Source organism: Amblyraja radiata, unplaced genomic scaffold (genome assembly GCF_010909765.2).
Source record: "Amblyraja radiata isolate CabotCenter1 unplaced genomic scaffold, sAmbRad1.1.pri S43, whole genome shotgun sequence".
Lineage (NCBI taxonomy): Eukaryota > Metazoa > Chordata > Chondrichthyes > Rajiformes > Rajidae > Amblyraja > Amblyraja radiata.
The window spans coordinates 588,017-600,650 of NW_022630150.1; the positions used below are offsets into that span (position 1 = coordinate 588,017).

Consider the following 12,634-nt stretch of genomic DNA (forward strand, 5'->3'; position numbering starts at 1 on the left):
ACTCAAATCCTTTTGCTATGAAAGCTAACATACCATTTGCTTTCTTCACTGCCTGCTGCACCTGCATTCCTACTTTCAATGACTGGTGTACCAGACTTGTACTTTCAATGACTGGTGTACCAGATTTGTACAATGACTGGTGTACCAGGGGTGTACTTGATCCTGTCAGAGTATAGGATCAAGTACACGTGTGGAGAGGCGGCAGTGCGGAGAGGCGGCAGTGCGGAGAGGCGGCGCCGACTTTATCATCGGGAGCCTGGGAGCTCCAAACCGGCGCGGCCTTGTCGGCTTCGGCAGCCGCGGGCTCCAACCAGGAAGCGGCCGTTCCAGGTGGCCCAGCCGCTGAGAGGACTCTCCCGACGCCGGGGCAAGACCACCCGGTGAGAACGGCCAGGGACATCGGGCCTCCGTAGAGGTAATTGCGGTGGCCTCAATAGGCCTGACTTTGGGGTGAACATGGGGTGGGGACTGGACATTTTGCCTTCCCCCACAGTGCTATCCACTGTGGGGGGATGATTTTTTTGTCTAATTGTAGTCCTGTAGGTCTGTGTCCAAGATGGCTGCCGTGAAGAGAGAGTGGACGCTGGCGCGCTTTGGCTGCTGCTGCTCTCTCTTCACACTGTGTTTATGATTTTCTGTTTTTGGATTGAATTCTGTTTTTAATTTGTGTCTCTGTGATGTCTTTTTTACCTGTTCTATTCCGATTATATGTTTTTATTCCGATTACTATGTGAGGTGTCCTTGAGATGTCTGAAAGGCGCCCATTAAATAAAATTTATTATTATTATTATTATAGATGTACAAAAGTGGAGTGAGTGTAATGCCTGTTGCAGATCCACTTTTATATGATTAGCAAAGAAAGAGACACCTGGGTTGGACACCATCTTGGGTCAATAGACAATAGGTGCAGGAGTAGGCCATTCGGCCCTTCGAGCCAGGACCGCAAGGGTCCTCCTTGTCAGTGCTAGCGGCCCAGTGTTGATTTTTTTTGATGTTTTAGTGCGGGATTAAATAGAAACCAAATACTTTGTCATAAGAACAAGAGTGTGGTAACGTTGCTGCCTTAGAACGCCAGGGACCCGGGTTCGATCCTGACTCCGGGTGGTGTCTGTACGGAGTTTGTACGTTCTCCCCGTGACTGCGTGGGTTTTCTCCAAGATCTTCTTCTTCTTGCGTGTGGCGTGCACAGCCTAAAGTTGTTGGACAACTTGTTCTATTTGATCTTCTGTTTGTGCACGTCGAGTTGATTGCATTCGTTGTAACAGGGCGGACCACGTGAAGGTTGCAATCTTCCACCCCCTCCAAGATCTAAATTGTCCCAAGTCCAAGGGTTCCCAACTGGGGGTAAATTTACCCCCAGGGGATAAATTTCACCTACCCAGGGGGTACATTTGTTGATTGTGGATTTGTACATATTTTTTCTCATTGACTGACTGTGTTTGGTTCTGGTATATCTGTTCATCATTAGCTGTTCATAAATAAGTGAAATAACATTGTTATGTGCTATTAAAGTTGCCTGGGGTAAACGGGACGAAAAAGGTTGGGAACCTGCCCTAGTGTGTGTCGGATAGGACGGGCATCCGGAAAAGGGACCACATCACCACGATCCTGGCCTCTCTCCACTGGCTCCATGTGCGGTTCCGAATACATTTCAAGATCCTCCTTTATGTCTACAGAGCCCTTAACGGGCTTGCCCCCACCTACATCAAAAGTCTGCTTACCCACCACACTGTAGATCAGTGCATGCTCCTTTAACATAGTGACCTCACCACTACTAACCACTCCCTATTATCTTCAGTATAACTGTAGCCTCCCCACGTCCCTCTCGCTCTCTAGCTCCAGTGACAGACCACGGACAGCTAGGGCACGGTGTGTGTTTTATACCAGTGTCTATAATAAAACATGTAGTGAAGACCACGCGTGTTTGGAATCATTACATGGTGTCAGAAGTGGGATCGACTCGGACTTCAGGGCTTCGTAAGCCGACTGATGGTGCGGGAACCAAACCCAGGCGGTATCCTTCTTGGTCAGTTCCCTCAAGGGCGCACTCAGCTCGCTGAGGTCGGGAATGAATTTCCCCAGGTAGTTCACCATGCCCAGAAAGCGTTGCAGGCTGGGCACGTCGGTCGGAGCGGGCATCCCCGAGACCGCAGCCGTCTTCTGTGGGTCTGGCCTCAGACCCTCAGCCGTGAAGACCTCCAGGCCCCTCAGATTGGCCGACTTGGGGTTACTGAACATCCCGCGGTCTAGGCATAAGCTCAGGGGCGACCGAGCCTTTGCGGTTGCAGCTCCTAGACTGTGGAACGGCATCCCCCTTCCCATCAGAACTGCCCCCTCCATCGACTCCTTTAAGTCGAGACTTAAAACTCATCTTTACTCTCAAGCCTTTCCTGAGGGAGGGCTATATGTATGTATTTATGTATGTACTTAATCTATGAACCACTGTTGTATGACGTTAGTACCTCCACCAATGTAAAGCACTTTGGCCAACGAGAGTTGTTTTTTAAATGTGCTATAGAAATAAAAGTGACTAGACTTGACTTGACTTGACTAGTGTGCGGGGATCGCTGGTCGGTGCGGACACGGTGGGCCGAAGGGCCTGTTTCCGCGCTGTATCTCTAAACTAAACCAAAATAAAGATGATACTGTCAGAGTAGAGGTTTAAGAGAGTGGAGGGATTGTATTTCGTGATTGCAGGTCTACTTCTCTGCGACAAGCACACACAGAGTCGCCTGGCTTGGACGCCATCTTGGAATCTCACTGGTCAGCGCTGGCGGTCCAGTGTTGACCGTTTCGGTGTTTAAGGGAGAGAACGAATAGAAACAAAATACTTTGTCATAATAACAAGGGAAACACAAAATTAAATGTGAAATCCTGGGATGTCAGGACTTTCATATGAAGAAAGACTGGATAGACTCGGCTTGTACTCGTTAGAATTTAGAAGATTGAGGGGGGATCTTATAGAAACTTACAAAATTCTTAAGGGGTTGGACAGGCTGGATGCAGGAAGATTGTTCCCGATGTTTGGGAAGTCCAGAACAAGGGGTCACAGTTTAAGGATAAGGGGGAAATCTTTTAGGACCGAGATGAGAAAAACATTTTTCACACAGAGAGTGGTGAACCTCTGGAATTCTCTGCCACAGAAGGTAGTTGAGGCCACAGTTCATTGGCTATATTTAAGAGGGAGTTAGATGTGGCCCTTGTGGCTAAAGGGATCAGGGGGTATGGAGAGAAGGCAGGTACGGGATACTGAGTTGGATGATCAGCCATGATCATATTGAATGGCGGAGCAGGCTCGAAGGGCTGAATGGCCTACTCCTGCACCTAATTTCTATGTTTCTATGTTTCTATGAAAGTAGCTCATGCTAACAGAAATCTGGCTGTCGGCCACTTGTAGATAAGGAATATCTCAATAGGAAACATACTTCTGTCAATGTGGTTAAATTAACTGTCAGGAACTATGCGCTATGCCAAGTGGATCAAGTGGTCCTGAGATTGGAATATTATCTACTGAATCTATATGGTTTCGTTTAGTTTAGAGATACAGGCCCTTCAGCCCACCGAGTCCTCACCCACCAGCGATCTCCGCACATTAACACTATCCTATAACGTTTAGTACATGATAAACAGTGGCACGCCATAACTGAGGATTAAGTCCAGTAAAGTCTGATTAAAGATAGTCCGAGAGTCACCAAAGAGGTAGAAAGTAACACAGGACAATTCTCTAATTGTTGATAGGATGGTTGCCTGATAACAGCTGGGAAGAACCTGTCCAAATGGAATTGATTGTTTTACACGATACATAGTTTAAGTGTTTTTATGTTACCTTCCTTGAGATACAATTCTGTTAGCTACGTTCAACGTTGAATTTAGAGATACAGCCCGGAAACAGGCCCTTCGGCCCACGGAGTAGGTGCCGACCAGCGATCCCCGCACACTAACACTATCCTACGCACAATTCACATTTATACCAAGCCAATTAACCTACAAATCTGTACCAGTGTGGGAGGAAACTGAAGATCTCGGTAAAATCCCACGCAGGTCACGGAGAGAACGTACAAACTCCGTACAGACAAACACCTGTGGTCAGGATTGAACCTGGGTCTCTGGCGCTGTGAGGCAGCAGCTCTACCTCTGTGTCGCCCCTAACTGGGCGTTGCAAACAGATAATATACCCCTTGGACTGTTGGAATTCTTAACTTAAATAGCTTAACTTAAACAGTTTAAGAACTCTGGAGTTTAGAAGGATGAGAGGGCATCTCATTGAAACATATAAGATTGTTAAGGGCTTGGACACGCTAGAGGCAGGAAACAAGTTCCGGATGTTGGGGGAGTCCAGAACCAAGGGCCACAGTTTAAGAATAAGGAGTAAGCCATTTAGAACGGAGACGAGGAAACACTTTTTCTCACAGAGAGTGGTGAGTCTGTGGAATTCTCTGCCGCAGAGGCCGGTGGAGGCCGGTTCTCTGGATGCTTTTAAGAGAGAGCTGGATAGGGCTCTTAAAAATAGCGGAGTCAGGGGATATGGGGAGAAGGCAGGAACGGGGTACTGGTTGGGGATGATCAGCCATGATCACATTGAATGGCGGTGCAGGCTCGAAGGGCTGAATGGTCTACTCCTGCACCTATTGTCTATTGTCTTATATGATCTTGCTAACCCAGCATTCTTCAAAATTACATTTTAATGCAAATATTGCTTATTTTTCTTCATAAAAAGATGTTTCGTTTGAACAGTAATAGGCCATGCAAGAGTGAATGTGAGGGTGTGTGTGAGCTTCCATGCGTAAGGTGTGGACCAACAGCAGAGTCACAGGCAAGTGGGGTTTGGGATGTTCAATGTTCAATGGGAATTTTATGGTGAAGGAAAGGATGACCTTCAAAGCAAAGAGACTTGGAATGTCTAAGATAGACACAGAGTGCTGGAGTAACTCAGCGGGTCAGGCAGCATCTCTGGACAAAAAGGATGGGTGACATTTCGGGTTGGGACCCGACTTCAGTCTGAACCCTGACCCGAAATGTCACCCATCCTTATTGTCCAGAGATGCTGCCTGACCCGTGAAGTTACTCCAGCACTTTGTGTCTATCTTCAGTATAAAACAGCATCTGAGGTTCCTTTCTATACAACTTGGAATACCTGGTCTAATCCTGTGTGCAAGGTTCCCTCATTAGAATCAGGAGAGGCAGAAAAATCCAGCTCATTTAGTCAAAATATATGTAGACTCTTCATAGAAACATAGAAAATAGGTGCAGGAGGAGGCCATTCGGCCCTTCGAGCCAGCACCACCATTCATTGTGATCATGGCTGATCGTCCCCAATCAATAACCCGTGCCTGCCTTTTCCCCATATCCCTTGATTCCACTCGCCCCGAGAGCTCTATCTAATGCCCCTGTCCCACTTAGGAAATTTAGAAGATTGAGGGGGGGTCTTATAGAAACTTACAAAATTCTTAAGGGGTTGGACAGGCTAGATGCAGGAAGATTGTTCCCGATGTTGGGGAAGTCCAGAACAAGGGGCCACAGTTTAAGGATAAGGGGGAAATCTTTTAGGACCGAGATGAGAAAAACATTTTTCACACAGAGAGTGGTTAATCTCTGGAATTCTCTGCCACAGAAGGTAGTTGAGGCCACAGTTCATTGGCTCTACCCGCTGCACCACCCACAAACAAAAGGCCAATGTTACTAATGCCCCTGTCCCACTTAGGAAACCTGAACGGAAACCTCTGGAGACTTTGCGCCCCACCCAAGGTTTCCGTGCGGTTCCCGGAGGTTTTTGTCAGTCTCCCTACCTGCTTCCACTACCTGCAACCTCCGGCAACCACCTGCAACCTCCGGGAACCGCACGGAAACCTTGGGTGGGGCGCAAAGTCTCCAGAGGTTTCCGTTCAGGTTTCCTAAGTGGGACAGGGGCTTAACTCTTAAATCCATCCAGTGATTTGGCCTCCACTGCCCTCTGTGGCAGGGAATTCCACAAATTGACAACTCTCTGGGTGAATATTTTTTTAATCTCACCTCAGTCTTAAATGGCCTCCCCTTTATTCTAATTTCAGTTCTGGAAATCCAGGCTGTTGGTTGTGGCTCTCTGCCACTGGTGATTATCAGGGATTGAAACGTTGAGATGAAAGCTACAGTCACATTATTGTGTGCTGTCCTAGTCGCATTAAAGGAAGGATGTGGAGAGTGGAGAGGATGCCAGAGGGGTTTACTAGAAGGCTGTTTGAATTTGGAGAATATCAGCCACATAGATAAGTTGGACAAACTTAGATTATTTTCTCTGGAGCGTCAAAGGTCGAGGGGAGGCCTGATAGGGATATAAAATTATGAGATTCATAGATGGGATTAACAGTCAGAACCCTTTTCCCAGGGTGGAAAAATCAAAGACTAAAGGGCGTAGTTTAAAGGTGACTACTGGAGACTCATCCATGCCTTCATCTCCTCCCGACTGGACTATTGCAACTCACTTCTCCTTGGCATCAGCTCCACCTACATCTACCGACTCAAACTGGTCCAGAACGCAGCCGCCCGACTCATCGCCCACACCAAATCCTGGCATCACATCACTCCAGTCCTCAAACAACTTCACTGGCTTCCCATCTCCCACCGGATCACCTACAGACTCACAACACTCTGTGAGAAAAAGTGTTTCCTCGTCTCCGTTCTAAATGGCTTACCCCTTATTCTTAAACTGTGTGTGTCTCCTGGTTCTGGACTCCCCCAACATCGGGAACATGTTTCCTGCCTCTAGCGTGTCCAAGCCCTTAACAGTCTTATATGTTTCAATGAGATGCCCTCTCATCCTTCTAAATTCCAGTGTGTACAAGCCCAACCGCTCCATTCTCTCAGCATATGACAGTCCCGCCATCCCGGGAATTAACCTTGTGAACCTACGCTGCACTCCCTACAAAAGTACGATGTACTTTTAAAGTACATCTCTTGAACCAAGCTTTTGCTCACTTAAATGGCTCCTTCTTTACAGTTTGTGTCACACGTACAAATAGCGGCTGCAGCTCAAGACAAAACAATCAAGAATTAATTACCTGTCGTCGGGTCAGGAAGAAGTGAAATATACAAGAGATTAAACGTTTTAGATCACGTCTGGGGTCACCTCACCCATTTAGACAATAGACAGTAGACAATAGCTGCAGGAGTAGAGGCCATTTGACCCTTCGATCCAGCACCCCCATTCAATGTGATCATGGCTGATCATCCACAATCCTGCCTTCTCCCCATATCCCCTAACTCCGCTATTTTTTAAGAGCCCTATCTAGCTCTCTCTTGAAAGCATCCAGAGAACCTGCCTCCACCTGAGGGAGAGAATTCCACAGACTCACCAACTCTCTGTGAGAAAAAGTGGTTCCTCGTTTCCGTTCTAAGAAAACATGTTTCCTCGTCTAATAGTGTACACAGATTCACCAGGTGCCAAGCATTACATTGAGGTAGGCAAAAATGCAGGAGAAACTCAGCGGGTGCAGCAGCATCTATGGAGCAAAGGAAATAGGCGACGTTTCGGGCCGAAACGCTTCTTCAGCCTCAAATTGAGGTCCGTCTGCTCTCAGGTAAAGGTAAACTGCTTTATGACACGTTTAGAAGGAGGTGACAGGCACCCCTCTCACCGTTAGCATCTATTTATGGATAGAAAAGGTTTAGAGGGATAGACACAAAATGCTGTAGTAACTCAGCGGGTCAGGCAGCATCTCGGGAGAAAAGGAATAGGTGACAATTAGGGTCGGAACCCTTCTTCAGACCGCCCCGTCATGGAGAAGAGGATGGGGTGGAAGATTGCAACCTTCAAGTGGTCCGCCCTGTTTCGACTAATGCAATCAACTCGACGTGCACAAACGGTAGATCAAATAATAATAAAAATAATAATGGATGGGATTTATATAGCGCCTTTCTAATACTCAAGGCGCTTTACATCGCATTATTCATTCACTCCTCAGTCACACTCGGTGGTGGTAAGCTACTTCTGTAGCCACAGCTGCCCTGGGGCAGACTGACGGAAGCGTGGCTGCCAATCTGCGCCTACGGCCCCTCCGACCACCACCAATCACTCACACACATTCACACACATTCACACACAGGGAAAGGTGGGTGAAGTGTCTTGCCCAAGGACATAGAACAAGCTGTCCTGCAACCTTAGGCTGTGCACGCCACACGAAAGAAGAAGAAGAAGAAGAGAAGAGGAGAGGGATGTACACAAAAATGCTGGAGAAACTCAGCGGGTGCAGCAGCGTCTATGGAGCGAAGGAAATAGGCAACGTTTCGGCCCGAAACCCAAAGGAAATAGGCAACGTTTCGGGTTGAAACCCGAAGGGTTTCGGCCCGAAACGTTGCCTATTTCCTTCGCTCCATAGATGCTGCTGCACCCACTGAGTTTCTCCAGCATTTTTGTCTACCTTCGATTTTCCAGCATCTGCAGTTCCTTCTTAAACAAGAGGAGAGGGATGTTGGGCAAACATGGGCAAGTGGGAGAGGTTGGTCAGCATGGACAAGTCGGGCTGAAGGGCCTGTTCCCTTGCTGTATGACTCAACGACTATCACCAGAAAACTAAAGAGGCCCATTCTCTGAACTGCAGTTAGTCAAAGCAACATCGGAGCTAACATTTCAAGTATCTTTTTAGTGTCCTCGGTAACCCTTCTCTTACTTTCCAGCCAGTTGCCACTGTTTTATTGGCATCTGCAGCTTAGTTGCACGAAAAGGGCAGTCTAAATATAAGTTGTTATTGTCACAATTGGCAGGTTTGCTCCGTGCATCTGCTCAGAATTACATGATTACCCCCTCCACCACGAACAGCATTTCACTGAACTCCTACAGGTCACTTCTAGCGCAAGTTACTTTTCCTACATTAAAACAAAAAGCTGATTTTCGTGGCGCAGGTGAAGGGTGGAAGCACTAGAGCTCGAATCGCACAGTATAAGGACATCTAACTCCAAACGCACTGCATGTGGGTTGGGTGGGCTGGTGGCAAAGCGTGTGCAACAATCAAGAGGCAACAACCGAGTCAGTAAATAGCACATTGCATTTGGTTCCTCTCGTTGTCGAGAGTCTAAGCGAAGCTTAAACTGGATTCCACTTACTCGGTGTCCCCATATCCAAATCTTCATAGTCCTCTTCATTCACATTTCTTGAGCTTCCATGAGAGACTCTGTTTCCCATTGGGCAATGTTGGACGTTGAGAGGGAGAATAAATCTGACAGCTTTCCGTCCCCACGTTTACATCCAATTCGCGAGAGAAAGGGAGAAAGAGAGAGGGAGATGGGACCCGTTCGGCTTTTCTGATCGGTCAATCGAAGGCAACCACAGCACGGCAGAGGTTTTTTTTTTTGCGGAGATGAAGGAGGGGAGGTTTAAAAGGAGTTTGGGGCGGGCGGGGGGTGTCCTGCTCCACCTCTCGCTCTCCCTCCTCCCCGCGGAGCTCTAGCTGCCTCTTGCAGTGTCAGTCCAGTGCAGCCGGCCGCGGGACAGAGACAGGCAGACAGACAGGATGGGGCAATGTCCTCCCCGCTTCCAACATGCGGGGAGAGATTTCCCTCGGAAATCCGATAACTCATTCGCCACGCAACTTGGCGCACGTTTCTCCACATTCACACAAAACGCATGTGTCTGGGGGTACACAGTACTTACTGGAGGGTCACAGTGAACACACAGACACATTGGATGTAAGTTCCTACATACGACTCTCTTTCTCTCTGTAGGTCAGGTCAGATTTAACGATGAGTGGGCGGGTGGGAGGTGGGTTATGTTACCAGATTTTTTTTAAAGACTCGTTTGTTTTGGAATAGTTGACAGGTCAGAATATCTTTATTTATGGATGGTACACAAAATTGCTGGAGAAACTCAGCGGGTGCAGCAGCATCTATGGAGCGAAGGAAATAGGCGACGTGGAAACAGGTCCTTCGGCCCAACTTGCCCACACCGGCCAACATGTCCCAGCTACACTAGTCCCACCTGCCCGCGTTTGGCCCATATCCCTCCAAACCTGTCCTATCCATGTACCTGTCTACCTGTTTCTTAAACGTTGGGATAGTCCCAGCCTCAACTACCTCCTCCGGCATACGTCCACCGTGTGAAAAAGTCACCCCCTCAGATTCCTATTAAATCTTTTCCCTTTCACCTTAAACCACACTTAAACCACATTTTGGTCTCCTAATCGGAAGAAAGACATTCTTGCCATAGAGGGAGTACAGAGAAGGTTCACCAGACTGATTCCTGGGATGACTTTCATATGAAGAAAGACTGGATAGACTCGGTTTGTACTCGCTAGAATTTAGAAGATTGAGGGGGGATCTTATAGAAACGTACACAATTCTTAAGGGGTTGGACAGGCTAGATGCAGGAAGATTATTCCCGATGTTAGGGAAGTCCAGAACAAGGGGGTCACAGTTTAAGGATAAGAGGGAAGTCTTTTAGGACCGAGATGAGAAAATCATTTTTCACACAGAGAGCGGTGAATCTGTGGAATTCTCTGCCACAAAGGTAGTTGAGGCCATTTCATTGGCTATATTTAAGAGGGGGTTAGATGTGGCCCTTGTGGCTAAAGGGATCAGGGGGTATGGAGAGAAGGCAGGTACAGGATACTGAGTTGGATGATCAGCCATGATCATATTGAATGGCGGTGCAGGCTCGAAGGACCGAATGGCCTACTCCTGCACCTATTTTCCATGTTTCTATGTCCTCGATTCACCTACTCTGGGCAGAAGACTCTGTGCGTCTACCCAATCTATTCCTCTCGTGATTTTATACTTTGTGCGGGTCGATCAACCCAGTCTGAAGAAGGGTCTCGACCCGAAACGTCACCCATTCCTTCTCTCCAGAGACGCTGCCTGTCCCGCTGAGTTACTCCAGTATGTTGTGTCTACCACACTTCAGGGATTCAGTCCAAACACCTATGCAGCTGCGATTTACTATTTTTGCATAAACTGTTGAACACCCAGTTTCAAATTCCGCCGGGCACTTGTGTAAATATTGACACTCGCCAGAACTAGCTTCCAGCATCTGCAGATTCTTGCGTCCCCATTATCCTTCCGTTTGCGCTTCTCAGTCCCTTTGCAAGTACTGAGACCATCAGACCTCCTCGCAAATACTGACACACTTACAAGATCAAACCGTTTTGCTTGTCTTTTTTTTTTGCAAATACAGATTCGGTGAAAATACTGACAAACTTTCAAAGCCCCCCTCTCTTGTCCGACTATGGGTGGACAAGAGGATGGGGACTGGACTTTGTGCCTTCCCCCACAGTGGGAATCACTGTGGGGGGATGTTTTGGTGTTGAATTTCTTTATGAATACTGTGTTGTATTTTTATTAGTGTGCTGCAAGGACATCAGAATTTCCCCTGAATAAGGGGATTAATAAAGTATTTATCTATCTATCTTATCTCCCCCGCTGTTATATATCCTTCACTTCCCAAATGCATCAAACAGCAACAATCAGCCTTCAGTCTGAAGAAGGGTTTCGGCCCGAAACGTTGCCTATTCCCTTCGCTCCATAGATGCTGCTGCACCCGCTGAGTTTCTCCAGCATTTTTGTGTACAAACAGCAACAAAAGTTGATATTTCTGGCGCAGTCCATTCAAAATGTTGATTTATTTTTCTCCCGGTTCCAATATCTGCAGTGTCTTGTGAAGCTTTACAGTATTAAGTGAGAAGCACTTAAGTGTGAAGTCTGAAGAAGGGTCTCGAACCGAAACGTTGCCTAACCGTTTCCTTCGCTCCATAGATGCTGCCTCACCCGCTGAGTTTCTCCTGCATTTTTGTCTTCCACGGAGTGAGACTCCAGCGAGCGAACTGGAGACGAAAGTGACTTGAAGTAACTTTACAGTGAATTTCACTGTGTGAATATCCAGTGATTCAAATTGGAAATATTGCAGGCAAAAAGTTTCCCCCCACAAACCAAAGACGTGCAGGTTTTAGGCTAATTGGCTTGGCGTAATTGTAGATTATCCCTAGTGTGTGGAGGGATAGTGTGGACCGAAGGGCCTGTTTCCGCGCTGTGTCTGATATTAACATCTTTTCGGAAGCATTTGGGAACACTTTGCCAGCTGGGCACAAGAAGCTGGAGTAACTCGGCGGGACAGGCAGCACCTCTGGAGAGGAGTGGGTCAATGTCCCATTCCTTCTCTCCAGCGATGCTGCCTGTCCCGCCGAGTTACTCCAGCTTTTCGTGTCCGTTTTCGGTTTAAACCAGCAGTTATCTGCAGTTCCTCCTTACACAGTTTGTCAGCCAAGTTCAGTAACACCCCGAGTTACGCAGTTATTGGAAATTCTCAAAACACTAACAATTCTTACGGCATTGTGCGATGGGGAAAAAGGTGTCTAATCAACACTTAAATATTTGTTTTGGTCAGCGGGAAATCGCAAGGTTTACGGGCAAACCCGCATTAATAGATTCCCACGACGTGTTACAGGGCCTGTCCCACTCGGGCGTCATTTGCGCGTCACGCGAAGAGTTTGGCTCAGCCACCAAGCTGGACTCACCTGGAGGCTGCAGCGAATCGTCCGATCAGCAGAGAAGATTATTGGCTGCAACCATCCCTCCATTGATGAACTGTACACTGCAAGGGCCAGGAAGCGAGCGGGCAAGATCATCTCTGGCCCCTCTCACCCTGGCCACAAACTCTTTGAATCACTTCCCTCTG

General features: G+C 47.6%; 1 protein-coding gene across 1 annotated transcript in view; it reads right to left on the reverse strand.

Moving 5' to 3' along the window:
* epo (erythropoietin) overlaps positions 1-9,321 on the reverse strand; it is a 30,831-nt gene extending 21,510 nt beyond the window's left edge. Inside the window, exon 1 of the mRNA XM_033016336.1 lies at positions 9,076-9,321. Within this exon, the coding sequence (XP_032872227.1) occupies positions 9,076-9,154 (79 nt within the window). The 5' untranslated portion in view covers positions 9,155-9,321. The remainder of the gene's footprint in view (positions 1-9,075) is intronic.
* Positions 9,322-12,634: the final 3,313 nt, after the last annotated feature.